The 27419-nt window shown below is 41.2% G+C and overlaps 1 protein-coding gene across 5 annotated transcripts in view; it reads left to right on the top strand.

The window, feature by feature from the left end:
* The window catches only part of NCOA3 (nuclear receptor coactivator 3), a 126436-nt gene that overhangs the window by 95491 nt on the left and 3526 nt on the right, over nucleotides 1-27419 (top strand). For 3 of the 5 annotated variants that reach the window (XM_081256911.1, XM_081256909.1, XM_081256910.1), the window contains 20 exons: nucleotides 1542-1646; nucleotides 2745-2917; nucleotides 3394-3494; nucleotides 4689-4863; nucleotides 5506-5694; nucleotides 5874-5975; nucleotides 6859-6999; nucleotides 7271-7418; nucleotides 8160-8551; nucleotides 8732-9603; nucleotides 10612-10747; nucleotides 11727-11921; nucleotides 13070-13336; nucleotides 13435-13561; nucleotides 14845-15016; nucleotides 21807-22100; nucleotides 23169-23273; nucleotides 25069-25300; nucleotides 26339-26513; nucleotides 27009-27150. In XM_081256911.1, the coding sequence (XP_081113037.1) occupies nucleotides 1561-1646; nucleotides 2745-2917; nucleotides 3394-3494; nucleotides 4689-4863; nucleotides 5506-5694; nucleotides 5874-5975; nucleotides 6859-6999; nucleotides 7271-7418; nucleotides 8160-8551; nucleotides 8732-9603; nucleotides 10612-10747; nucleotides 11727-11921; nucleotides 13070-13336; nucleotides 13435-13561; nucleotides 14845-15016; nucleotides 21807-22100; nucleotides 23169-23273; nucleotides 25069-25300; nucleotides 26339-26513; nucleotides 27009-27150 (4224 nt within the window). In that variant the 5' untranslated portion in view covers nucleotides 1542-1560. The remainder of the gene's footprint in view (nucleotides 1-1541; nucleotides 1647-2744; nucleotides 2918-3393; nucleotides 3495-4688; nucleotides 4864-5505; nucleotides 5695-5873; nucleotides 5976-6858; nucleotides 7000-7270; nucleotides 7419-8159; nucleotides 8552-8731; nucleotides 9604-10611; nucleotides 10748-11726; nucleotides 11922-13069; nucleotides 13337-13434; nucleotides 13562-14844; nucleotides 15017-21806; nucleotides 22101-23168; nucleotides 23274-25068; nucleotides 25301-26338; nucleotides 26514-27008; nucleotides 27151-27419) is intronic. The other 2 variants (XM_081256913.1, XM_081256912.1) reach the window with 2 other exon arrangements.

The following is a 27419-nucleotide window of genomic DNA, read 5'->3' as shown; positions in this document are numbered from 1 at the left end:
AATGCAGGGGACACGGGTTCCAGCCCTGGTCTAGGAAGATCCCATATGCTGCGGAGCAACTAAGCCCGTGCACCACAGCTACTGAGCCTGCGCTCTAGAGCCCGCAAGGCACAACTACCGAAGCCCACGCGCCTAGAGCCCGTGCTCTGCAACAAGAGAAGCCACTGCAGTGAGACGACGGTGCACCGCAACGAAGAAGAGTAGCCCCCGCTCGCCACAACCAGAGAAAGCCTGTGCACAGCAGTGAAGACCCAACACAGCCAAGAATAAATAAATAAATAAACAAACAAATAAATAAGCAAGTCACATTAGTGAAAGTTATTTTAAGTTATTTTCTCTTTTATTTTAACTTACGTTGTGAGAAAAAAACCACACCAAGTTCTTAAAACGTATCAGCTTTTCAGCCTTTACATTTTACTATCAAAATTATTGGTAGAATAAATTTCGTTAGTGTTTAATTCATACCTGGAACATCTGAAAGATGATAATGTAATCTAAAACTTCAGATTTTGATTTTTTAAAGCTATATATTTTAAGTTTGATCAGGATCTTATGTAAAATTTTGCATTTCTATTTGTCTCTCATCCTGGCAGTATTGTGCCACCTAGTGGAAATTTATGTCCTTCAATGTATGTCTCAGACTAGATGGAATGCAAGATGCATTTTAACAAATGAAGAAAAAGTAGTTGGGAGTGTTTCAACTTCTCCGTTGACTTGGAATTCTTTATAGCAATGATTGTCTTTGTTAACAAGAGTTTAAGACAAATAAAATTCTTGTTAAGTGAAGGCTTAGTAGATGTCTTAAAATTATGAGCCACTGAGTATTAAAATCTGCTCTTTTTCAACAAGAAATAGCCTACGTTTATTTTCTTTATCAATGCAATGTTAACTAAGGCATTTTATATTTCCATCGGTTAGTATTGAAATAATCGTTGTTCTGTGGATCTTGTCAGAATCCTCCCACCTGGAGTTTTATTGTTGTACATCTAATTTGTAAGCAGAATGTATTGGAGTTTACATGTTATTTATACAATCTCAGTTTAGTTTGAAGTAGCAGAAGAAAAACACATTGGATGATAGATACTAAAGAAATGGTCTAAGGAAAAAATGTGCTACCTTGAAAATAGCCTGAAAATAATTTAGATATTTATCATTTGAAGACTTCTTACCAACTGACAAGATAACATCTTATTTGTGTGTAAGTAAAATTGAGGATTTTATCAGTTGGAGAGTTGACAGTCTCTTTTTCTTACTAACTGTGCAGAAGATGCCTTGTTCTTTGTGAGGTATTCAGTGTACGCATTTTTACTCAGTCTTGAGAAACATTTGTCCTGGGGTTGGATGGACATTCTGCATAATTAAACTGGAATATGAACTCTTGAGGTCTTCAGAACAGTTGTGTACTATAAAGAATTTTGAGAATTATCTAACCATTTAGGGAAAGCAGTTCTGAATTACAAAATACAGCCACTCAAGCATATGACACCTTTATGAGAGTCATGAATATTTTATAATGTTTGTATCTTATTATTCTTTTTTAGTTGCTGATGTATATTCACGATGAGCGGATTAGGAGAAAACTCCTTGGATCCACTGGCCCCTGATTCACGAAAACGCAAGTTGCCATGTGATACTCCAGGACAAGGGTAAGCAGTTTATTTCCTGATACTTCACCAAGGGCGCCTCCCCCGCCTTTCTTTGTTTTGAAGATAACATTTCAGCTTCCTTTTTTTTTTTTTTGCGCGCGGTATGTGGGCCTCTCACTGTTGTGGCCTCTCCCGTTGCGGAGCCTGTGCTCCGGACGCGCAGGCCCAGCGGCCATGGCTCACGGGCCCAGCCGCTCTGCGGCATGTGGGATCTTCCCGCACCGGGGCACGAACCCGTTTCCCCTGCATCGGCAGGCGGACTCCCAACCACTGCGCCACCAGGGAAGCCCCAGCTTTCTTTATTTGCATTTTCTGGTTAGATTTGTTTGTTTGTTTTTGTCTTTGTTTAAATAATATGATTTTGCTTTGTGGTAAGTACCGTAGTACAATGATGAGATGGGGACATTCTTATGTTATAATAGAGGCTTTATGGCTGATTCAGATAGAAATGAGAATATTATACTAACTGTGTGATATTGTAAGAAGCATTTCTCAGTAGAGGACGTAAGAGTTAGGAACAGATCGACAAGATTATTACAAGTAAGAATCTTTAGTACCCTTTAAGAACATGTTATAAGTTGATATTTTGGCATTTGTGAGGTTTCATCATTCTTTTCCTGAATGAAGTTAGAAGTTTAAAAAATAGAAATAAAATACTCTATTTTATGCAGTGATACTTCATAGCTTTTTTAGTATTTGTCAAGGTCAGTATCACTTGAATTTTACTGTGATGGTTGCAAAATAAAAAACAACCTATAATTCATAAAACCTCATAATTAATAAGTAGCTATTACTGTTTTTATTATTTGTTAATTTTATTGTCTCTTCGTGGTAAAGACTATTTATCCCCATTTTCCAGATGATGAAATGAGACTAATGCCTAAGGCCACTAGGCTAACAACAGGTGGACTTGAATTTAGGTTTGCGTGAATTTTAACTGTATTGTACTAGGTCTCCAAGACAATGTTTTGGTAGCCTTTATGGGCTATATTTAGTTTGTTTATATGTGAGTGTAATGGTGTTGTATAGGTACTGATTCTACTCATAGCTCTTTTGTGATAGATATATTTATGGCCTTTTTTCCTCCCCCCCTCCCAGCCTTACCTGCAGTGGTGAAAAGTGGAGACGGGAACAGGAGAGTAAATATATTGAAGAATTGGCTGAACTGATATCTGCTAATCTTAGTGATATTGACAATTTCAATGTCAAACCAGATAAATGTGCAATTTTAAAGGAAACAGTAAGACAGATACGTCAAATAAAAGAGCAAGGTAATACAAAGTAAGAAAACACTCAAGTCTTTTAGAAGGAACTTGTTAACTGTGTTCACATTTGCCTTTTACTGCCTGTTGCTTAGGTGGGAACTGCTGCTCTTTGAGGGCTCTCCTCTGTGGGGCTAGATGGACAGATGAGTTGACCAGCTTTGCTCTTTAGGAAACAGTCACCAGAATTGGAAGAAGGCCAGCGTTGCTCACCCTGTCACCTGTTAGTTCCCTTTCAGGAAGCAATGGGATAGTACATTTAGTAGGGAAAGAAAATTTAGAGTATCTTCTGTCCTCCTGGGTAACTCAGAAGTTTAATTTTAACCTTTAAAAACCGTAGCATCATTTTCTTATCAGGAAATGTGTATGTGCTTATGCACATCTGTGTGCATGTCTCTTTGTGTCTGTTCGGGGAACAGTTTGAAGTGGATTTGATCTATAACTGATATATATGCTATTTGTAGTATTGCCTTATGTCTTTTTAGGAAAAGCTATTTCCAGTGATGATGATGTTCAGAAAGCTGATGTATCTTCCACAGGACAAGGAGTTATTGATAAAGACTCCTTAGGACCACTTTTACTTCAGGCAAGTATAAGGTTTTAGCTATACGATAAGCTGTGTTGATTTAAAAAGAAAAGAAAGAAAGAAAAAAATTTTGGCTAGGATATGAGAGCAAAAAGAAAATGTTTCTTTTCATGAGGGTAGAACTCAGTATTCTGAATATGATGATAAAATGCTCTTATATTTAAAATATACATAACTCATGAGGTCCTGTGGCGCCCTGCTCCCCCCCCGCAATAAAAATGCATTTGGGCATATTTTAGCTCAGACTTTTTTGTGTATTTGCATAATTGATAGTATGGCACACTACAGTTTTATATTTTGGAGGAAGTTTTAAGACTTAAAATACGTGTTTTTTGTAAGTAGTTGTCTTAAGTAGATTGAGTTAAGCTATAGCACTTACAGAATGTTTCTTTTTAAGTCATTACCTGAAGCCCTTTATTCAGGTTCATTTATCAACTGTTTTTATTCCAATTAGTTTGTTCCAGCTACTTTTTAGTTGATCAGTTCAGTTCCTCTTTGTAAATTCTCCCTAAGGAGTGGTATAGTTCCTGTAGCTTGACTTGGTAACAAATGGAAAAATGGGAAGCACTAATGATGATTTTTCATATTTTTAAAAACTCCTTTGAAGAAGTAATTCTTCAAAAATTAGATGTTAATTCAGATTTTGTCTTTACTGTCATCTTTTCAAATTGTCTTTTTCATACAGCCCTGTATTGATGGTGCTAATGTTAATAGAAATGATGGCTCATAGTTGTTAAATCAACAGTTTTTTTTCAAATTCTATTTAGTACTAAGGCTGGTGTCTTAGTCTGCTAAGGCTGCCATAACAGAATACCACAGACCGTGTGGCTTAAACAACAGAAATTTATTTCTTACAGTTCTGGAGGCTGGAAGTCCAAGATCAAGGTGTTGGCAGGCTTGGTTTCTCCTGAGACCTACCTCTCTCCTTGGCTTGTAGATGGCTGCCTTCTCCTTGTGTCTTCACATGACCTTTTCTCTGTGTGTGTGCATTTCTGGTGTCTCTCTTCTCATGAGAACACCAGTCCTATTGGATTAGAGCTACCCTTATGACCTCATTTAACCTTAATTACCTCCTGAAAGGCCCTATCTCCAAATACAGTCACACTGAGGTTTAAGGCTTCAACATATGAATTTTGGTGGGGGAAGGGATACAGTTCAGTCCATAATAGCCAATATTAATATATCCCACTTCAGGCATTGGATGGCTTCCTGTTTGTGGTGAATCGTGAAGGAAACATTGTATTTGTGTCAGAAAATGTCACCCAGTACCTGCAATATAAGCAAGAGGACCTGGTTAACACAAGTGTCTACAATATCTTGCATGAAGAAGACAGAAAGGATTTTCTTAAAAACTTACCGAAATCTACAGGTAGGCTTTTAATGTGTATCTTCCTTTTTTTTTAAAAAAATATTTATTTGTTTATTTGGCTGTGCTGGATCTTAGTCGCGGCACACGGGATCTTTGCTGTCGCATGCGGGATCTTCCTTGTGGCACAGGGGATCTTTAGTTGTGGCGTGTGGGATCTAGTTCACTGACCAGGGATCGAACCTGGGCCCCCTGCATTGGGAGCACGGAGTCTTAGCCCCGGACCACCTAAGTAAGTTAAAAAAATTTCTTTTTCTTGATCATTTCTTAGAAAATTGAATATACCTTTTAGAAAGCCAAGTGATGATTTATGTAGAACAGGGCAAGTGGTAGATAGCAAAATTTTCAAATATTAATTTAGAGTTTGGTATACATTTCATGGGTCTAAGATATACAGTGAGTTACAAAATAGAAGTGAGATACCTGTTGAATTTGAAATTGAAATTATTCCAGTGTTTTATATATTGCCACTTTGAAATGTTATTGTAGAAATTACTATGGAAGATGTATAATGAGAAAATATGTATAGCTTAAATTCTTTTTTTTTAAATTGGAGTATAGTTGATTTATAGCTTAAATTTTTGATGATAGTCATGGACTGAATTGCCAGCTTTTAAAAAACTCCTTTCAATTTGTTTTCTAAAGTTAATGGAGTTACCTGGACAAATGAGACCCAGCGACAAAAAAGCCATACATTTAATTGCCGTATGTTGATGAAAATGCCACATGACATTCTGGAAGACATAAACACTAGTCCTGAAATGCGCCAGAAATATGAAACGATGCAGTGCTTTGCCCTGTCCCAGCCACGTGCTATGATGGAGGAAGGAGAAGGTGAGAGTCATCACATGCTTTGTGGTGATTATCAAACAATAGCAGCCAAACTTGTCGTTTTGTAATTTCCATTGTTGTAATTCTTCCCACTGAATTCCATGTTCTTACTTACTTGCCTATTGAATAGACACATCCAGAGATTAAGTATAATCCTTACCTGGTTAAATTTTCTATTGTAGATTTGCAGTCCTGTATGATCTGTGTGGCACGCCGCATTACCACAGGAGAAAGAGCATTTCCATCAAATCCTGAGAGCTTTATTACTAGACATGATCTTTCAGGTAAAAACTGTGCGTGTGTGTATGTTTTGTTCATCTTGAAAATTTTTATAAAAGTTAACTTTCTACAGCCTGCACTATCATTTAAGTGCCTACACTGTAATGAATACTTTGCATGGATTATTTCCTATGTTTCTTACAATATTATTATTATTTTTTAAAATTTAATTTAATTTTTTATTTTGTTTATTTTTGGCTGCATTGGGTCTTCATTGCTGTGCAGGGGCTTTCTCTAGTTGTGGCGAGCGGGGGCTCCTCTTCCTTGCGGTGCGTGGGCTTCCCATTGCGGTGGTTTCTCTTGTTGTGGAGCATGGGCTCTAGGCACGTAGGCTTCAGTAGTTGTGACACGTGGGCTCAGTAGTTGTGGCTCGCTGGCTTTAGAGCTCAGGCTCACTAGTTGTGGCGCATGGGCTTAGTTGCTCCACGGCATGTGGGATCTTCCTGGACCAGGACTCGAACCCGTGTCCCCTGCATTGGCAGGTGGATTCTTAACCACTGTGCCACCAGGGAAGTCCCTTATGTTTCTTATACAACCCTAGGAGAGAGTCAACAAAACCTTGGGCATTTAAGTTGGGTGTATTTGACACTTAAAATCCCTCAAATAAACACACAAAAAAATGTAGACGCACCTGGCTTTCTCTCCAAATAGCATTTCAAATCAGAAACCAGTATTTCTTTTCTGTAACTTCAAATCCATTTTTCATAAAGAAGTGCATTTCAAAAATACGGATAATTTAATGGGAATTACTGGGAGTATTGTTGACATCAACATGAATTTCAGTTTTGGTCTGTCCTTTTTTGCTCATGAGAGTAAATAATTAAAGTCAGTGCAGTTGATAATGCACAATGATGAAATTAAACACAGTGGCAATTTTCTGTTTAATAGGAAAAGTTGTCAACATAGATACAAATTCACTGAGATCTTCCATGAGGCCTGGTTTTGAAGATATAATCCGAAGGTGTATCCAGAGATTTTTTAGTCTTAATGATGGGCAGTCATGGTCCCAGAAACGTCACTATCAAGAAGGTAAAGAATTTGGAGGTTAATTCTGGATCTTGTTTGTCATTGTGTTTGATGTGCTATAGAGCAATAAGTATATACATGACCATAGTTGTTTTTGTCTGTGTGGGGTAGGAAAATGATTCTTGAGCATTCTTATGTTAGCCTAATTTTGGTGGGGTCCAGTCTTTCACTGGATTTTGAAAATGTTGGACTTGTATATTTCCTTTCCGTTTTCTCCTGTATGCATTTGTTTTGCCAGTTGTAGTTATTAGTAATGGGATATTTTCTCCAAAAGCTTATATCCATGGCCATGCAGAAACCCCAGTGTATCGATTCTCTTTGGCTGATGGCACTATAGTGACTGCACAAACAAAAAGCAAACTCTTCCGAAATCCTGTAACAAATGATCGTCACGGCTTTGTCTCAACCCACTTTCTTCAGAGGTAATGATAGATTACTTTGTATTCTCATCAAATGCAGCAGTGTTCTCGAGATGCTTTATTATTAGTGTAAAAAGGGAGAAGAAAAATTAAGCAGAAAAGCAGGCAGTGGTTGGGTTTGCTGAAGTGCACTTAGATTCCTGAAGTATGTTTTTTTTAAGGTTATATTTTTATGTGTAAATGAGGATTTGTTCATTAAGTAATTAATTCCTGGGAAAGCTGGAGGATGGGAAGGCTAGTGGATAAAAGAATAGATAAAATCTGACTACCTCTGTTACTTTTCATTTCTAATGATATATTACATTGCTTTTAGGGATTGAATTTAAAATTTGAAGGTAGACTTCAAGAAGAAATAGTTACTATTGCTGTTGCTAATGGTAAATGAGCAACACAGGAAGGAGCAGGATATTCACCCATTAATTCTCTTTAGTAGTTTGCAGGCACCTCCAGGTTAACTCCTTGGTATATGGGAACTCTTGTAAAGCCCCGCTGAGATTCCAGCTAACATAGCTTTGGGCCCTTCGTGGAGCACTCATTTAGATTCTGTGGCTTATTAAAAGTATGTTATTAGATTAATAACTGATCAGTGTCTAGATTGTTATTGTCACTAGGCATTGGAATGGCACCTAAGAAGTTAAGTTTCTGGGACACTTACTTCATCCTTAAAAAAAAAAAAAAATCTGATTCAGGCTTCTACCGCATGCCTGTAATTTTTTAGTAAAACATTGTTCTGTTTCTTTGAAGGGAACAGAATGGGTATAGACCAAACCCAAATACTGTTGGACAAGGCATTAGACCTCCAGCAGCTGGATGCAACAGTTCGGTAGGCAGCATGAACATGTCGCCAAACCCCAGCTTGCAGATGCTGAGCAGCAGGACCTACGGCTTGGCTGAGCCCGGCACCACGGGGCAGATGAGTGGAGCCAGGTATGGGCCTTCTGGTAGCATAGCTTCAATGAACCCTGGGCCAGGCATGCAGTCACCATCTTCCTACCAGAACAGCAACTATGGTCTCAACATGAGTAGCCCTCCACATGGGAGTCCTGGTCTTGGCTCCAGCCAGCAGAATATTATGATTTCTCCTCGTAATCGTGGGAGTCCAAAGATGGCCTCACATCAGTTTTCTCCTGTTGCAGGTATTTGTGTTACATTTCCTTTTCTTTATTTTTTTCTTTTTCAGTAATTCTTTTCTTTCCATACCACTGTAATTCTTGTAAAGTTAATTCATTTTAAAACAGAAACTTTGAAGTGTTAAGTAGTGTTTTGTTACAGCGTCTGATAGTCTAATTCTTTTCCTGACTTTTCTCCGAATCCAGGTGTGCACTCTCCCATGGGATCTTCTGGCAATACTGGGAGTCACAGCTTTTCTAGCAGCTCTCTCAGTGCCCTTCAAGCTATCAGTGAGGGAGTAGGGACTTCTCTTTTATCTACTCTGTCTTCACCAGGTCCCAAACTGGATAACTCTCCCAATATGAATGTAAGTCAACCAAGTAAAGTGAACAGTCAAGATTCCAAGAGTCCCCTAGGCTTGTATTGCGACCAGAATCCAGTGGAGAGTTCAATGTGTCAGTCAAATAGCAGAGATCACCTCAATGACAAAGAAAGTAAGGAGAGCAATGTGGAAGGACCAGAGAATCAGCGGGGTCCTCTGGAAAGCAAAGGTCACAAAAAATTACTACAGTTACTTACCTGTTCTTCTGAGGACCGGGGTCATTCCTCCTTGACCAACTCGCCCCTGGATTCAAGTTGTAAAGACTCTTCCATTAGTGTCACCAGCCCCTCTGGGGTCTCCTCTTCGACGTCTGGAGGAGTGTCCTCCACATCCAACATGCACGGGTCACTGCTGCAAGAGAAGCACCGGATTTTGCACAAGTTGCTGCAGAATGGGAATTCACCGGCTGAGGTAGCCAAGATTACCGCCGAAGCCACTGGGAAAGACACTAGCAGTACACCGTCTTGTGTAGAAGGAAACGTCAAGCAGGAGCAGCTGAGCCCTAAGAGAAAGGAAAACAATGCTCTGCTTAGGTACCTGCTGGACAGGGATGATCCTAGTGACACACTCTCCAAAGAACTACAGCCCAAAGTGGAAGGCGGCGTAGACAGTAAAGTGAGCCAGTGCAGCAGCTCCACCATCCCGAGCTCAAGTCAAGGGAAGGACGCCAAAATTAAGACAGAAACAAATGAAGAGGTAACTTGTCTTCTGTATATTCCAGCTTAGGCGTTGTATTTCAGCATTGCATTTCTGTGTTAGAAAGACAATGTGTTATACACAAATTCTTACTTTCTGTTTTAGGTTTATTTAATGGAAGTTAACCTGGAGCTGTCACTTTTTCGGTAGCTCTTCTGAGCATCAGTAAAGTGTATAATTATGATGCAGTGTAGAAATAATCAGATATGTATGCTTTCAAATGTGACTGTACCTCATTAGTAGGCAATTTGAAATCTTTCTTGGAAGTTTTTTTATTGGAATGAGCACATTGGGTCATTAAGTGTATGGTAGAAATGGGAAAAACCTTTTGTATTAGGCAACAGAATTTTGATTTTTACCTAAGATCAAGTTTCATATACATGATCACATTCTATACAAGCATTTCCCAGAGTCCTCTCGAGGAACACTATTCTGGAAGACGTTAATATGCACCTGAGAAAATTAAAGTCTTGGAGAAAAAGTCCTATTGTTAGGATGTGTGTTTAACTTTGTTTAAACTTTGTTTAGTGTTTCCCAAATGTATTGACCAAAAGCCCTTTTTAAAGCATAGCTATGAATATCTTGTTGAACATCAGCTTATTTTTATTAAAAATTTTTAAAAAAATTTTTATTATTAATCGTACATGTTTTCAGAAGTATGTGTAGAGGCAGACATCTCTTGTCAGCTCATGATTCTGACTAATGTTTGCTGGAAAATATCCTGCAGTTTGAGAATTAAACATATAGGGTAAATTTAAAAATGCCCCTTTGAAAGCACCTCTAAACCCACGGATTTATCTCAGTATTTTCAACTGTTTTTACTTTCAAGGAAGTAGTGTAGGGATAGGGGTCATAATCAGCTAGCTAGCCTCTAAGTTGGGTGTTACCATTTCAGGTAACTATTGTGTTTTACTTGTTCCCATTTCATCTCTTTTCCTCTGATGAGTACGTTTTATACCTATGTATCTAGTAATGTACACAGGTTAATTAAAAAAATATTATTTTCAGGGATCTGGAGACTTGGATAATCTCGATGCTATTCTTGGTGATCTGACTAATTCTGACTTCTACAATAATTCCATATCCACAAGTGGTAGTAATCTGGTAACGAAGCAACAAATGTTTCAAGGAACTAATTCTCTGGGTAAGAAAGAACTAGATTTTATTCTTGCTGCCTTTGAACTTTTCTGCACACCTGTATGTACTCTTAATTAAAACTAGGATCCAACTTTAAAATGTGTACTCCACCTTAGTTTCTCTTACTAATTTATATGTAGGTGATTTTAAAAGCTTTTTGGACAGTTTCCCATTTCTAACTAATATGATGCTAGTAATCACAGGGCTTATAGGAAAATGTTCTTCTCTGGTTGCTGCAGGTGAAGTAGTAGGTACTCTGTACCTACTAGTACCTTTATTTGTCTTAGGCACAGAGAATTGGATTAAAAAACAAATCAAAACCTGTCCTTTGACACTGACTTACTTTGGTGTTTGCTGGTTCTGACCCAACCTCTCTCCTATAGCTGAGTGTTTCTTGATTCATCAGTTTAACAAGGATATATTATATGTATCAATTGAAAAAGAATAATCCACAATTATCTGGATGGAAAGGTGGTTATTCATTTTTAGTGGCACTATTTCCGAAACTGAAATGGAAAGTTAGATCAATCAAATAGGTTAGAAAAAACAAAAAGAAAAATGTTAGGAGGAAATTTTGTTTTATTCCTTGCTTGATTAGAAGGCAACTTATCTGGTTACATTTAGTTGTAAAATTTTAAACTTTAAATATGCATGTTAAAGAACTTCCAGGAGTTTGAAACATTGGTAAAATTTTTACTATTAAACGAAGCAGAATATGAATGACCATATCAGGCTAGAGAACAGTGCCTAATACTTCAGCCAATACCGAGACTCTTGTTTTTTACTTTATTTGGAATACAAGGCTTTTTTTTTCTTTTTCTTCCTTTTTTTGGGGGGCTTAGTTATTTATTTTGTAAAGGAAGACAGTGTTTATTTTGGTAAGAAAGACATTCTTGGGTGGGTGGTATTTATGTCTTGCACTTGATTATTTATGTACTGAATCATCAGAGGATATTTATGTATTGTGCTTTTATGTTTTATGACAGGTTTGAGGAGTCCACAGTCTGTGCAGTCTGTTCGTCCTCCATATAACCGAGCAGTGTCTCTAGACAGCCCTGTTTCCGTTGGCTCAAGCCCTCCAGTAAAGAATATTGGTGCTTTCCCCATGTTACCAAAGCAACCCATGTTGGGTGGCAATCCAAGAATGATGGATAGTCAGGAACATTATGGCTCAAACGTGGGTATGTTATTTCTTTTTTTTTTTAATTTTATTTTACATTTTATTTATTTATTTTTGGCTGCCTTGGGTCTTCATTGCTGTGCGTGGGCTTTCTCTAGTTGCAGCGAGCGGGGGCTACTCTTCTTTGCGGCGCGTGGGCTTCTTATTGATGTGGCTTCTATTGTTGCGGAGCACGGGCTGTAGGCGCGTGGGCTTCAGTAGCTGTGGCATGTGGACGCAGTAGTTGTGGCTCCCGGGCTCTAGAGGGCAGGCTCAGTAGTTGTGGCACATGGGCATAGTTGCTCCATGGCACGTGGGATCTTCCCGGACCAGGGCTTGAACCCGCGTCCCCTGCATTGGCAGGAGGATTCCCAACCACTGCGCTACCAGGGAAGTCCCTGATATGTTATTTCTAATGAATATTAATGATTAAAAATTTCTTTTGGGAAAAGCAAATTTAAAATACTTAATTGGAATTAACAGGATTTTGAATAACAGTAGCATGTTTCTTTCATGAGTATTCTTCATTTATTCTGTGTCTTGGTGATTTAAACTCTCAAGGAGACTTTCAGTCCAAGACATTTTCTTCTTTTTTTCTTTCTTTGGCCGCGCTGTGGGGCGTGTGGGATCTTAGTTCTCCTACCAGGGATTGAACCTGTGCCCCAGGGAAGTCTCGCAAGACATTTTCTAATCTGTAATGAATACATAGCAATACAGGCATACCTCAGCAGTATTGCAGGTTCTGTTTCAGACCACCGCAATGAAGTAAATATCACAATAAAGCGAGTCACGTTAATTTTTTGGTTTCCCAGTGCATATAAAAGGTAGGTTTACACTGTACTGTATTAAGTGTGCAATAGCATTATGTCTAAAAACAAATATACGTACCTTAATTTAAAAACACTTTACTGCTAAAATATGCTAACCACCATCCGACAACATAGGGTTGCCACAAACCTTCAATTTGTAAAAAAAACGCAGTGTCTCTGAAGCACAATACAGTGAAGGTATGCCTGTGGTGGCCTATCAGAAATGTCTTAATAGTTGGCCAGCCCTATTTTTAGAATGACAAAGCACTTTTTTGTCAAGGCTCATGTGTCTAATGACTGTACCTGTATGATATAAGAAGAATTTCATTCTTATATGGAAAATACCTAATTTCTGTTTTAGGTGGACCAAACAGAAATGTGACTGTGAATCAGACTCCTTCCTCGGGAGACTGGGGCTTACCAAACTCAAAGGCCAGCCGAATGGAACCTATGAATTCAAACTCTATGGGGAGACCAGGAACGGATTATAATGCTTCTTTACCCAGGCCTGCCATGGGTGGCTCAATGCCCGCCATGCCTCTTCGGTCCAGTAGCATCCCAGGTGTGAGACCAATGTTGCAGCATCATCATCAGCAGCAGCAGCAACAGCAGCAGATGCTTCAGATGCGTAAGCATTCCCTTCAGAAGAAAAGAAAATTAGATGCTTTAGGCTAACTTTTGCCTTTGGCTTATTTGAAAATTTATCCTTTCTTTTTGTTCCCCCAGGGCCCAGTGAGATTCCCATGGGGATGGGGGTCAGTCCTTATGGCCAAGCAGCACCATCGAACCAACCTGGTTCCTGGCCAGATGGCGTGTTGTCCATGGAACAAGGCCCTCATGGGACTCAAAATAGGTGGGGCTTTATTAAGTGACCCTGTGGAAAATGTAAGCATTGGATTATCTAGAAAAGGGTGAGAGCACAGGAACAAACCTGAAAGAGAGTGAGAAAAACTCTCTGTAATTGAGGTACTCATTGCCGTCTGTGTGTAAAAGCGAGGCTGAGTCTGAGACAGCATGCGTTCGTGGGAGAGGGAGGAGACAGGACTGTATCTCTCAGCGGTCGGGACTGTTGAGTGGTCACACCTGGGAGCCTCCATGTGCCATAATCGTCTCTCATAATGTAACAATCCTCCTCCATGAGGAGAGGGATAAATTAGCACTAGTTTGACAAGATAAATGGTGCGCAGAGGGTGAGCCTCAGTTTTCTGGAAAGTTCATTTTTTAGGATTGGATAATTCTTTTCTAAAATTATTTAAAACGTTTCAGGGATGAAGGTGAAAGTGAAATATAGCACGCTTTTATTTTTGTGAAAGAAAGATTGTGGATTATGTCTATTTCATTTTTTAAGTTTGGTCAGTAACTCATTGGCATGAAAGAGGCTACCTGTCACTGTCAGCTCTGACTTGAGTTCTACAATAAATTAAGCAAAGAAAAATGAATTGATCTGTTGAGTAGACAGAAGTGTAACTACATGAGCTTATTAACTTGAGTGCTTCTCTACCCAGTAGAGAACAAATAGTTTCATCACAGAATTTTTCTGAGACTGGATAAATGTCTAGCTCCATGCCCCTGTAATGTGTTGGAGAACTGTGGCATTGCTGTGGGGTTTGTGTTATACTTGTATGGGGTTTGTATTATACTTGTCGATACACGAGCTCTGTGGGCTGTGTATGAAACAAAGTTATTTTGGTAGAACCCTGGGCTCAGTTCAGCATTTCTACCTCTTTTCCCGTTCTTTTGTTGATTTCTCCAGCCTGCAATATCCTAACTACTACCACTTCTGTTCTTGTAGGGTCTTGAAAACACCACCCTCTTCATCCCTCCAATCTCCTTTCCCAAATCTCTGCTATCCTCTAAATGTCAAGGGATCTAGCAATTACATTTTGGTGGTGGAATTGGGAGTTGTAATCTAGATATGGTGGTCGAAGATGACCTGGTGAGGTTTAAAATTGTGGCTCTTAAATTTAAATTGATGCCGTTTGTTCTTTTCTGCTACTCTGTTAGTTTATTATTTACACTTGTATTATTTGAGTTATTGCATATTAAAAATACTGTGCGGGGTTACTTGGATCTTTTTTTTTTTTTTTTTTTTAAGAGGAAAAGCACCATTGAAATTGAATCTAAGTCTCTTTTTAGGCCACTTCTTAGGAATTCCCTGGATGATCTCCTTGGGCCACCTTCGAACCTTGAAGGCCAGAGTGATGAAAGAGCATTGTTGGACCAGCTGCACACACTCTTGAGCAACACAGATGCCACAGGCCTGGAAGAAATTGACAGAGCTCTTGGCATTCCTGAGCTTGTAAATCAAGTAGGTAGCAGTACTGTGGAAGTAGAAATGTTTGTGTGTGTGTCTGCGTGCATGTGTGCTCGCATATATCCATGAAGCCATGGACAACAGTGCCTATATGTGTATCTTTTCTCTTCTTTATGTACAGCACTACCTTCATGGATACCAGCATTAAATTTAGAAATTATACTTTATAATTGTGATAGAACTTCCAGCAACTTACTGTTGTATAAAGATGCCAAATTTTAGGCAACCATAGAAATGATCCAGTAAAACTACTATACAGTTTTTAAAATGCTGCTTTTTGCATATGTTAGTTGAATCCTCATTTTTATAATTACTTCTTTCTACTACCTAGACAACCAGTGTATACTCTGAGGAGGCAAGCTTTTTTTGTGTTAAACAAAACCTGTTTACACTGGTAAGTCTGTGAATATCCCAACAACATCATCTCCTATTCCTAGTTACCTATTTAGCCTTATGAAAATATGCCATTTACAAATCTGTATTTTTTGAAACATATATTTTGTAGTGGATCTTTTCATTATAGGATGTGTGTTTGGGGGCACTTGCATTAAGTCTGTGTGTTTAATGATAAATGGGAAAGATCCTCAGGATTCTCAGGCTTTGTTGGGGAGACAAATGTGTATAAAAAGAATTACATTTCAGTGTGGCAAACACTGCACAGAACTTTTTAAAGGGTGGTTGAGAAACACGGAGCAGTGATGATGTACACCTGGGGGTACCAGCCACCTGTGAACCTGACCGAGGAGCCGTGTCTGACCTGGCTCGGGGAGGAAGTGAGGGTTACATGAGGACCGAGAAGCTTTAACTGCCACTAGAATTTTTTTTTGTTTTTGGTCTGTGTCGGGTCTTAGTTGCGGCACTCGGGATCTTCGTTGAGACATGGCGGTGCAGGCTCTTCGTTGTGACGCGTGGGCTTCTCTCTAGTTGTGGCGTGTGGATTTTCTCTCTCTGGTTGTGGCGCGTGAGCTCCAGGGTGCATGGGATCTGTAGTTTGTGGCACACGGCTCTCTCATTGAGGTGCACGAGCTCAGTAGTTGCAGCACGTGGGCTTCGTTGCCTTGCGGCAAGTGGGATCTTAGTTCATCGACCAGGGATCGAACCAGCGTCCCCTACACTGGAAGCTGGATTCTTTACCGCTGGATCACCAGGAAAATCCCCTAGAATTTTATTTAAGCTGGAAATAGTTTTCTTTGTCTTCATGTAAAATAGTTAACGGTCCTTATATAAAAATCTGACAATCACAAAAGTACATATATTTTTTAAAAAGTTGAAAAATCCTCCACAATCTTGGCTCAAAGAATCATAAGTAACTTTTGTGTGTCTATTTTTTTAAAAAAAGGAAGCAGACTTTTAAAATACTTTTTTTTTTTTGCGGTACGTGGGCCTCTCACTGTTGTGGCCTCTCCCGTTGCGGAGCACAGGCTCCGGATGCGCAGGCTCAGCGGCCATGGCTCACGGGCCCAGCCGCTCCGCGGCATGTGGGATCTTCCCGGACCGGGGCACGAACCTGTGTCCCCTGCATCGGCAGGCGGACTCTCAACCACTGCGCCACCAGGGAAGCCCTTTTAAAATACTTTTGTGGCCTGTTTTACTTTATGAAAGTCGTCGTCAATCATCTTTTTTTGTTTAATGTATACATCTTTAATTTTAATGGCCAAACAGTATCCATCTTATTGAACACTATTTAATCGGTTATCTACTGATGAAAATTTAATTGTTCCTAAATACTTTCTGTTATAATTCTATGAATTACTTACATCTTGTTCACTTTGTCTGTTTTCCTAGCTACAATCCAAGAGAAAGGATGATTGGGTTAGAAGGCTTATTTTAGAGGTTTATCTACATACTCTCAGGCAGTTTTCCTGGATGATCGTATAGCTGCTTTTCCACAGCAGGGTGTGATGACTCCAGTCCATCACCCTCACCAGCACTGCTGCCATGGCCCACGAAGATGAAAGAACCCACAGTGTGAAAGAGCAAGTGACGGGACAGATATTGAGCAGGATTATTCTTTCACATCCTTGCCAGTCTGATGGGCAACAAAGATTCTTGCTTTAATTTGTATTTCTTTCATTAGCAAGATGGAACATATTTTATATTTTTTGGCCATTGAGATGTGGTTAATAGTTTAATAGTTCTGATGGGGTTTTTATTTTGTTGATCTGTAGCGATGCTTTAGTTACTGATTGTTGATTCCTTCATTTAACAAATATATGTCTTCTATATGCCAATCAGTCTTTCCTTAGGGACTGAGGAGCAATAGTGAACAACTTATTTCCTGCTCCCAGAACTCAGGCAAGGAACCACACAGAAGTAGACATGGTGAAGGAGAGGTTACGAGGAAAGGCATATGATGCTGTGAGACCTTTAAATACAGGGACCTTTTCTTAGAATAGGGTGGGATGTCAAAAATTTTCTCTAGGGCTTCCCTGGTGGCACAGTGGTTGAGAGTCCACCTGCTGATGCAGGGGACATGGGTTCATGTCCCGGTCCGGGAAGATCCCACATGCGGCGGAGCAGCTGGACCCGTGAGCCATGGCTGCTGAGCCTGCGCGTCCAGAGCCTATGCTCTGCAACGGGAGAGGCCACAGCAGTGAGAGGCCCGCGTACCGCAAAAAAAAAAAAAAAAAAACTCTAAAAAAGCATGTTTGCAGGATGACTGTTAACCTGTCTATATTGTATATTGTAAATAATTTGCCCAGTTTCTTTTTTTAAAAAATAAATTTATTTATTTTTGGCTGTGTTGGGTCCTCATTGCTGTGCGCAGGCTTTCTCTAGTTGCGGTGAGCGGGGGCTACTCTTCATTGTGGTGTGCGGGCTTCTCATTGTGGTGGCTTGTCTTGTTGCGGAGCACGGGCTCTAGGCGTGCGGGCTTCAGTAGTTGTGGCATGTGGGCTCTGTAGTTGTGGCTCGCGGGCTCTAGAGCGCAGGCTCAGTAGTTGTGGCGCACGGGCTTAGTTGCTCCACGGCATGTGGGATCTTCCTGGACCAGGGCTCGAGCCCATGTCCCCTGCATTGGCAGGTGGATTCTTAGCCACTGTGCTACCAGGCAAGTCCATCCAGTTTCTTTTTAGTGGGGGCTTGTTTATAGTTTTGTTCTTTAGTTTAAAAATGTTTGTGTTTTCAAAACCAGGATGATGAGATAAAGAGTAACTGGGGACTGACTTGAATAGTCAGGAAAGGTTTTTCTGGAGAGATGACATGTAAGCTGACACCTGAAGGATGAGAAAGAACTAGCTAGGCAAACTGCCTAAGGAAAGAACAATCCAGAAGAGGTACAGCTAACTCAAAGTTGCTTAGGCAGGAAAGAGCTTGCGGGTTCTAGGAAGTGGCTGAAGTTGGTGAGAACAGAGAGGGAGCCGTGTGAGATGACGTTGGGGAGGTACACGGAGGCTATGTTCTACAAAGCCGTCTTAAGAGTTTGGACTTTTTCTGTGTATTGGGAAGCCATGGAAGGATTGTAAGCAGGGTAAGGATGAGACCACTTTTCCTTTTTTGTTGTAATTAATTTTTATTTTTCAGCAAAGTAATCCATTTTTAATTAAAAAATAAAATGATAGGAAAATATGCTTACTGAAGAACCACAGTTCCTTTGCCCACTGGGAAATGGTGAAACTCACCTCTTTATTTTGGTAATATTTCTAAGAAATATGATTATGCAGCTATTTCTTTATCAACTTCCGTCTATATCTATTGATTTCCAGATATGATAGTTGACTATGCGTTCGTAGTCCCTTATCTGAGAACCTTGACATCAGATATGCTTTGGAATTGAGGAATTTGGGGATTTTAGAAGGGTAAAATTGTGCATGGGTACTATATATTACAAAATACTCTTGCTAGAGTTTCGAGCAATACTGTAATTTTTGGGCAATAGCCTGTGATCAAACGTGCTAACACTTCTACAGCAAAATACATAATCACACTAAGTGGGATATTATAAGATTATGTGTTGCTTCGTACAAGTTCAGGCCAGGTTTTGCTGTTAAATACATTTGGTACTAATGAAAAATTGTTAGTCTTTTTTAAAGAATGAAAAATTTTTTGGAATTTTAGGTAAGAAATTGTGGATCTGTATTTATACCCCCTTCCTCTAGTACGCACCCTCACACCCATACCCTCTACATATGCGTGGGCACGTGCAGTCTCTCCCCTCAAGGTGACTGTCACTTGTTTTTAAATAAATAGGTACCCCATATTTACATCATTTTGGCTCATTGCTGAGCCAGGTGTAGTTGCATAGGCTTTTGTTTTTGGTTTGTTTGAGTTAATTGCCTTATCTTTTTATTTGCTTTGTTTTCTACATACTGCTCAAAGTTTCTCTTACTTTTTTCTCCTTCTTCACATGTTCAGACACATTAGATAATTCCTCAGTTCTTTCTCTCCCTGTTATAGTTCCATGTCCCTCTGTTTAACTCTGCCCTTTTGAGCCGGCTCTAGAAATTAATAATTGTCACTCTTCTCCTGTTCTGGATCCTCAGTTTCTTGAATCTCAAGTCATTTTCTTTCTTGATTTACTCCTTTGTTTGCTGAAACAAAATTTCTGTTAACTTCTCTGTCCCTGCAATTTTTGGGTCCTTCTGTGTTTGAAAATGTCTTTATTCCACCCCACTGCACCTCTGGCTGCCGTGTATTAAATTCTAAGTTGAAAGTAATTTCCTCTTAGAATTTTGAAAGAGTAGTTCCATAGTTTTCTGGCATCCAGTGTTGCCATTGAGTCGTATTGCAGTCTGATGGCTGAGGGCTCCCCTGGTCTGTACTCAGCCTCCTAACCAGCCCCCTGTCTGGGCGCCCTCCCTGACCTTCTGCTGTCCCCAGTGGAGTGCTGCCTTGGCTCCATGGGAGACATTGACTCAGTCCTCAGGTGGGTTTTCTCTGCAGGCACACGGGTCTCAGTTTCTCTGCTCTGTTGAGTTGCTTACTCCTCCCTACACTTCCTGTCTTCCAGATGCCTGTTGAAATTTTTTGTCTTGTTGCCTTCAATATTCTCTCTCTTTTTTTTTTTGATAAATACTACCTTTTAACTTGTTTGCTGTCATTTTAGCAGGGTTAGCAAGAAAGAGTATATTATGGTCTGATTTACGTTATAAACGGAAATCTCAGATTGCTGTCTGGAGGAGGGAATTGGTATTATGGCACAGAGTAGACGCACAGATGGCAGGGAGGTGTCTTGGGAAGGGTCATGGCGACAGAATGAAAAGAAGGGAAGGCTATGCGACGTGTCACGGAGGAAAAGCTGACAGGACTCGCGCCCTGTGTGCACACATATGCACTCGCACACTTGGGAAGGGAGACTGAGGAGTTGTTGGCGTTTAGTTCTGGGTGACTGGTGTTGCCATCTATTGTGATGTAGGGAAGATTGGAGAAGAATCGGGTTTTTTTTTTTTTTGGTGGGAGGGACTGTTGATAATCATGCCTTCTGTTCTCTACACGTTAAGTTTGAGTTGCCCAAGACGTCCAGGTAAAGCTGTTGAGTGGGCGCCTGTATGAGCACAGTTAAAACTGAGTCCGAGGCATTGGAGCTGGAGAAAGAAACTTGGCAGTTGTCACCAGTGGATGAGGAGGCTGAGTAGAAAAGGTAGCGAGAGGAAAGAAGAGGGCCTAGGGCGGGTGAGCTCTCAACATTCCTCCAAGGAAGGGCCCGAGATGGGGGAGAAAATAGAGAATGGGGTCACGGTCACCGCGGGGTGAGGTGTGCTTTAGGACGAGACTTAGTGAAGGTGTCAACTGCACACTTGGCATCCTGTGCCCGAGGACGAGAAGATAAAGGTGGATGCAGCACCTGCCTGGCTCTTCTTGTCTTAACATGGCAGGCTCTCCCCTCCTTCAGAGTATTTATTTTTACTTCTTTTTCTGCTGGACATTACGTTGTATGCATGGTTAGCACATAGAGAAGTGATACCTGGCATATAACACACTTAATAAATACTTGTTGAGTTAATAGTTTTCTTTCTCCTTCTCACGTACAAATAGTGGATGACTGACCACCTGCAGGGTTTTTATTTATTTATTTAGTTTTGGCTGCGTTGGGTCTTCGTTGCTGTGCACGGCCTTTCTTTAGTTGCAGTAAGTGGGGGCTACTCTTCGTTGAGGTATGCGGGCTTCTCATTGCGGTGGCTTCTATCATTGCGGATCATGGGCTCTAGAGTGCAGGCTCAGTAGTTGTAGCGCACGGGCTTAGTTGCTCTGCTGCATGTGGGATCTTCCTGGACCAGGGCTTGAACCCATGTGCCCTGCATTGGCAGGCGGATTCTTCACCACTGCGCCAGCAGGGAAGTGCCCCACCTTTAGGTTTTGTTCATGTGGTGAATACACCTCAGGGGACATGGGCTGTTGTTGATTTACCTGTTTCTACTAAACTTGCCTCTTGCCACCTTCAAAAGCATTCTTGTGCAGATTACATGAGAATTCATTGATCACAGTGATTTTCATTGATTTATTTTACACTTGGCATGGGAGGTCAATGTCGGTACAGAAATCTTGTCTGGAACAAATAGTATTTCTCCAGGTACTCAATACATTGTAGGTATTTGGCTCAGAAAATATTTGAGTGTCTCCCTGTGTGAGACCCTGTGCTCCGTAAGCACTAGTACACAGCTATTAAAAGATGGTTTGGTCTCTGGTCTCATGGAATTTAAGACAATAAATTTGATTTCGCTTTTGGAATTCTGCAACGGCATCGTTCACATACATTGACTTATATTTTTTTACCTTCTCCAGAGCATTGTATTTCTGTTGCTTTCCCACATGTACTTTACTGTTCATTTATGTGTTTGATGTTTAGGGACAAGCTTTGGAGTCCAAACAGGATGCTTTCCAAGGCCAAGAAGCGGCAGCAATGATGGAGCAGAAGGCAGCATTATATGGGCAGACGTACCCGGCCCAGGGGCCTCCAATGCAAGGAGGCTTCAATCTTCCGGGACAGTCACCACCTTTTAACTCGATGATGAATCAGATGAACCAGCAAGGAGGTTTTCCTCTCCAAGGAATGCACCCTCGGGCCAACATCATGAGACCCCGGACAAACACTCCCAAGCAACTTAGAATGCAGCTTCAGCAGAGGCTGCAGGGCCAGCAGGTAACCAGTCACATGCCTGAAGCAACTTTCCCTTTGGCCGCCTCCTCTTTCCTTTGTGTTTGGACTGTGTTCTTTCAGGGCTCTTGCACTGGCTCTCTATCCCTCGTCAACTAAAGAAATTCCTTTCGTTTTCATTTCTGTTCACATTTTATTTGTATGGATGGTTCCTTGCTAGGGAGTGGTTGTACTAGAATTGGATACCTTTCTATAAGAATAATCTATTGTACAGGTTGGAAAATAAAAAATGTCCGAGAGGATTGCTCTTGGGGGAGAAGAGGTTTCTTGATGGCTTCGTAGTCTTAGAGGTAGATAATTTCTATTATTAAAAAAAGTCCTTAATGTTAATAGCCAGCTGTTGAAACCTTACTGATTTGAGCAGTTTCTGTAAGGAACCTCTGCTTTCTAGATGTGTTATACAACTTGAGCTCTTTTAATATTTTTTTCTGTTGTTTCCTTTGTAACACATTTTTAAAAATTTATTTTTATTTTGTATCTTGAGTGCACTGAGTTCTTAAATGTGGGGGAATCGAACCACATAAGTAGATGAGTGAATTGAGAATCCAGTGAGCCGGAGACCCTTCCAGTGTATTAATGTTCCTAAAAGTCAGCATAGGTACTCAGGAAAGCTGTGTTATGCATTCATGGTATCATTTTTTACCATTTATTTCCACTAAAAATTACCCAGGAAAAGGTAGCAGAAGTAGTTTTTTCCAGTGTTACTTTGATCAAATTAAAGCTATTTCCCCAATAGCCTAAGTAATCCCAGAGAAAATCTGACTTTACAAATCCTTTGAGTTCCTGTTGAAGACATTCTTTAAGCTGCAGAATTGCACTTTCACTTTTCCTCCTGTTGCTGAACATGAAGGCCTCACATGCCAGCCAAGGGCTTTGCAGCACCAAGCTTTTTGAAATGTGGAAGTGTGCTGCTTCAGCTTAGCCATGACTTAGCCCGGTTAATGGGTTTAGAGGTGTCATCATGACCTCGCTGGGTGGTGCCAAGGGTGTGGACAGCTGTTCGGGCTCATTAACGTGCTCTACTTGCATTCTAACCACCCTGTCTCTCCCCAGTTTTTGAATCAGAGCCGTCAGGCACTTGAAATGAAAATGGAAAACCCCACTGCTGGTGGGGCTGCGGTGATGAGGCCCATGATGCAGCCTCAGGTCAACTCCCAGGTGAGAATAAGGCTCTCCGTGTTCAGGGCTGAATGCCCCGCACAGGGCTTGGCCCATGCTTGACTCTCAGTAAATGTTTATTAAACAAAGACAGTACATAATCCCCAATTGCTTGTGTAAGAACCCATCCCATGGTCCCATCACACTTTTTTTCTTCCTTTTGTCTCTCCTACTGGTAACTAGGAAGAATCAGAGGAAGAGAGGTTCTTTTATTAAAAACCACTGATTCATGTTTTTAAAGTTAGTTCCCCGGGGGTGGGGTGGGATGAATTGGGAGACTGGGATTGACATATATGCACTATTGATACTGTGTATAAAAAAGATAACTAATGAGAACATGCTGTATACCTCAGGGAGCTTTGCTCAGTGCTCTGTGGTGACCTAAATGGGAAGGAAATCCAAAAAAGAGGGGATATATGTATACATATAGCTGATTCACTTTGCTGTACAGTAGAAACTAACAGAACATTGTAAAGCAACTGTACTCCAATAAAAATTAATAAAAAAATTAATTCCCGGGCTTCCCTGGTGGCACAGTGGTTGAGAATCCACCTGCCAATGCGGGGGCACGGGTTCGTGCCCCGGTCCGGGAAGATCCCACATGCCGCGGAATGGCTGGGCCCGTGAGCCATGACCGCTGAGCCTGTGCGTCTGGAGCCTGTGCTCCGCAACGGGAGAGGCCACAACAGTGAGAGGCCCGTGTATTGAAAAAAAAAAAAAAAATTAATTCCCTTTGTGATCAGTTGCTGTGTTGTGAAAACAGCTACCATTTACTTTTCAGGAATTGAAAATAACAAATCTGTAAACTTTTTTCTGTTGCTGGATTGTGAAACCACATGCTCACTGCGTAGAATTTGAAATTATAAGAAGTATAAAGAAGAAAATAAATAATTTATCATCCCACTCTCAGTGACAGCCTCTGAGATGACCTGATTTCCCATAGTGGGAGGAATGCTGTTAAAGTTCTGTCTGCCTCCAGCGCATGGCGGACACTATATTAAGGCACTTCCTTAGTGTGCACAAGGCAGGTGACTACACGAAAATCCCTACTGTGCTTTGAAATACTGTTAAACAACAACAATTCTGAAATGCCCAGTTTTTGCTGTTAGACCTACTCGGAAGTACCGATACCTATATATTTTCCTGATAGTCAGACCTCCTGTATAAGCTGAGCTAGGATGCTTTTCAAAAAGAGAATAAATGTTTGCTTTTTGGTGATGATCTCTCCTAGCTGGCAAATCAACAGGTCAGCTTCCTTGTTCAGTGCTTTGATCCCGTCACCTCCTTACCCTTCATCTCTTCTGTCAGAAGGTTTAGAGAGACTACAAGAGCTTCTGGGGTGGATTCCTTCTTCTCTGAGCATAACCCCATCGCATTGCTTTGTTTTTGGCTTCTCTTTTTGTTTCTCCCCCAAACATAGTCTCATTCCTGCCCCTTTGCTTCTTGCTGTTTTATTTCATAGTTTTTGAAAAGTTTGTCCTCGAATTCTACTCCTAAAATGTTCTCTCACTTTGAGGAGTGTTTTCTAACTATGTCAAAGCCTAATGACTTTTCTGCTTTCGTCCCCTAGCCCCCAGTAATTTCCAGGTCCCTGTTCTCCCCCAATGCCCATACCCACACCGAGCCAGAAAGCCTTGACCATAATGAGAATTGTGCGTTTCCTTTTTTGTAATTATATAGAAAGGCATTGGGTGTTTTTTCTCTTTGATACCTCATGTGTCATGGGGGCCCTATATGTATGGAATTGGCTAGCTCTTGCCACATGTGCGTAATTGCGTTCGTTCTTGGGTATTAGCAGGGTTTCCTTAACGCCCAGATGGTCGCCCAGCGCAGCAGAGAGCTGCTGAGTCATCACTTCCGACAGCAGAGGGTGGCGATGATGATGCAGCAGCAGCAACAGCAGCAGCAAACCCAGGCCTTCAGTCCACCCCCTAACGTGACTGCGTCCCCCACCATGGACGGAGTCCTGGCAGGGCCTGCCATGCCACAAGCTCCACCCCAGCAGTTTCCATATCCACCAAATTATGGTAAATTTGTCAGGGATAATAATGTCTTCCTCAAAGTAACATTCCTACGGACGTAAGAGTCACTAGGTCTGTTGTATATTAAAAACAAATGCCGGGCTTCCCTGGTGGCGCAGTTGTTGAGAGTCTGCCTGCCGATGCAGGGGACGCTGGTTTGTGCCCCGGTCCGGGAAGATCCCACATGCTGTGGAGCAGCTGGGCCCGTGAGCCATGGCTGCTGAGCCTGCGCGTCTGGAGCCTGTGCTCCACGATGGGAGAGGCCACAACAGTGAGAGGGCTGCGTACCGCAAAAAAAAAAAACCCCAAAAAACCCCAAAAAAACAAATGCTATTCACTCTCTTTTATTTCACAAGAGAAACAAAATTAATTAAAAAATAACAGAACAAAGATGTCTACTGCAGTGCACAGGTGATTGTCATTGAGGTAGATGATCTATCATAGTTCAGGTTTTTTCCCACCGGGTCTTGTTTTTACAGTTCCCCACATCTTAATTTGGAAGAAAGACTTAACCAGGTCCTGTCCAGTATGTCCCAGCATAGTAGAACTCTGCCATCTCCGAACAGTGAGAGCAATGCACTGTGTGGGCTTTTTGAGTTCCTTTTCTTGGTGGCTTAGACATATTAATTACAGTCATGCCTTTGTGAGGTTCCAGGAACATGGTGGGAGTGGGGCTAGAGGTATCTATTGCAGAGATGACATTTGAGGATGCGTCCCTGTCAGCTGGGAACACAGCTCTTTGCCCTCTGAAGGGGGATGGAGTGGGGAGCAGCGTGATATGGTGTCCTTTTTATACAGAAAGCTCACGGAAGTAACTGCCCTTTGGGGGATCCACACAGCGTGCATCTCTGTAGTAAGCCTGGCTCTAGTTGTCACCTTGGTGAGAAGCAAGAATTACTGGCAGGCAGCATCTTTATACCTTATACTTAACACATTCCCCCACCTTTAAAAAAGAACCTCAAGTTACTATATAGAAAGCTGATATTCTAAGGAGGTAGCATTTGAGCATTGTAATTTCTTTTTCTTCTTCTTTCTTTTTTAAAGGGATGGGACAACAGCCAGATCCAGCCTTTGGTCGAGTGCCTAGTCCTCCCAATGCGATGATATCATCAAGAATGGGTCCCTCCCAGAATCCCATGATGCAGCACCCTCAGACCGCACCCATGTATCAGTCCTCGGAAATGAAGGGCTGGCCGTCAGGAACCCTGACCAGGAACAGGTGAAGAACAGGGATTTTTTTTTTTTTTTTTTTCTTTTTGGCTGGGCCGCTTGGCTTGCGAGATCTCAGTTCTCTGACCAGGGATTGAATCCAAGCCCTCGGCAGTGAAATTGCAGAGTCTTAACTACTGGACTGCTGGGGAATTCCCAGAATAGGGACTTCATAAAAGTCGGCCACATTCTAGTGCCAGAAGTTCAGGGAATTAGTCTCTGTGTTTTTCAGCCAAGCCTGTTTGGATGGGGAGATCAAAGGTCCTAGGCTTCCATTGGAGAGTGTGTGATCTGGCTCATCTGTTTTGAGAAGCCTTTACTGTGCTCATCTCCACGAGGGTAGTGAGTACAGAGAGCTGTGAAAGACAGAGGGCAGGCTGTCAGAGTTTTGTTGCTCATGTTCTCTGCTTGAGCACAGCGACATTGACAGAATTGTGGTAGTCTCTATGTGCATGTCCTGTGTTATGAAAATGACCCAGGAGGTAATTTCCCACTTTCTTTACAGCTCTTTTTCCCAGCAGCAGTTTGCCCACCAGGGGAATCCTGCAGCATATAGTATGGTGCACATGAATGGCAGCAGTGGTCCCATGGGACAGATGAACATGAACTCCATGCCCATGACTGGCATGCCGATGGGTCCTGATCAGGTACGGGGTGGGGGGATCTGTTCCTTACCTTTCTCAAAACATTTTTCCTGTTCTCTGGAGAGAACCAAAGCCTCAACTGAAATGTTAAAGGTCCTAGGTAGATTTTAAACTTGGATGTATAACTTAAAAATATATGTAATAATTGAAAAAACTTTTGGTTTGAAGGCATTGGGCCAGTTGATACTTTCAGAAATCTGGGATCTAAGAACTGAATCAGTCAGCCAGAGCCATGTTGCAAGCCATCAGTGTAGACATAACGGATTCTTTTC

The sequence above is a fragment of the Mesoplodon bidens genome, assembly GCF_964165515.1.
Source record: "Mesoplodon bidens genome assembly, chromosome: 15".
Lineage (NCBI taxonomy): Eukaryota > Metazoa > Chordata > Mammalia > Artiodactyla > Ziphiidae > Mesoplodon > Mesoplodon bidens.
The sequence above is the reverse complement of the archived record's forward strand: the minus strand, read 5'-3'. Positions and strand labels throughout refer to the sequence as shown.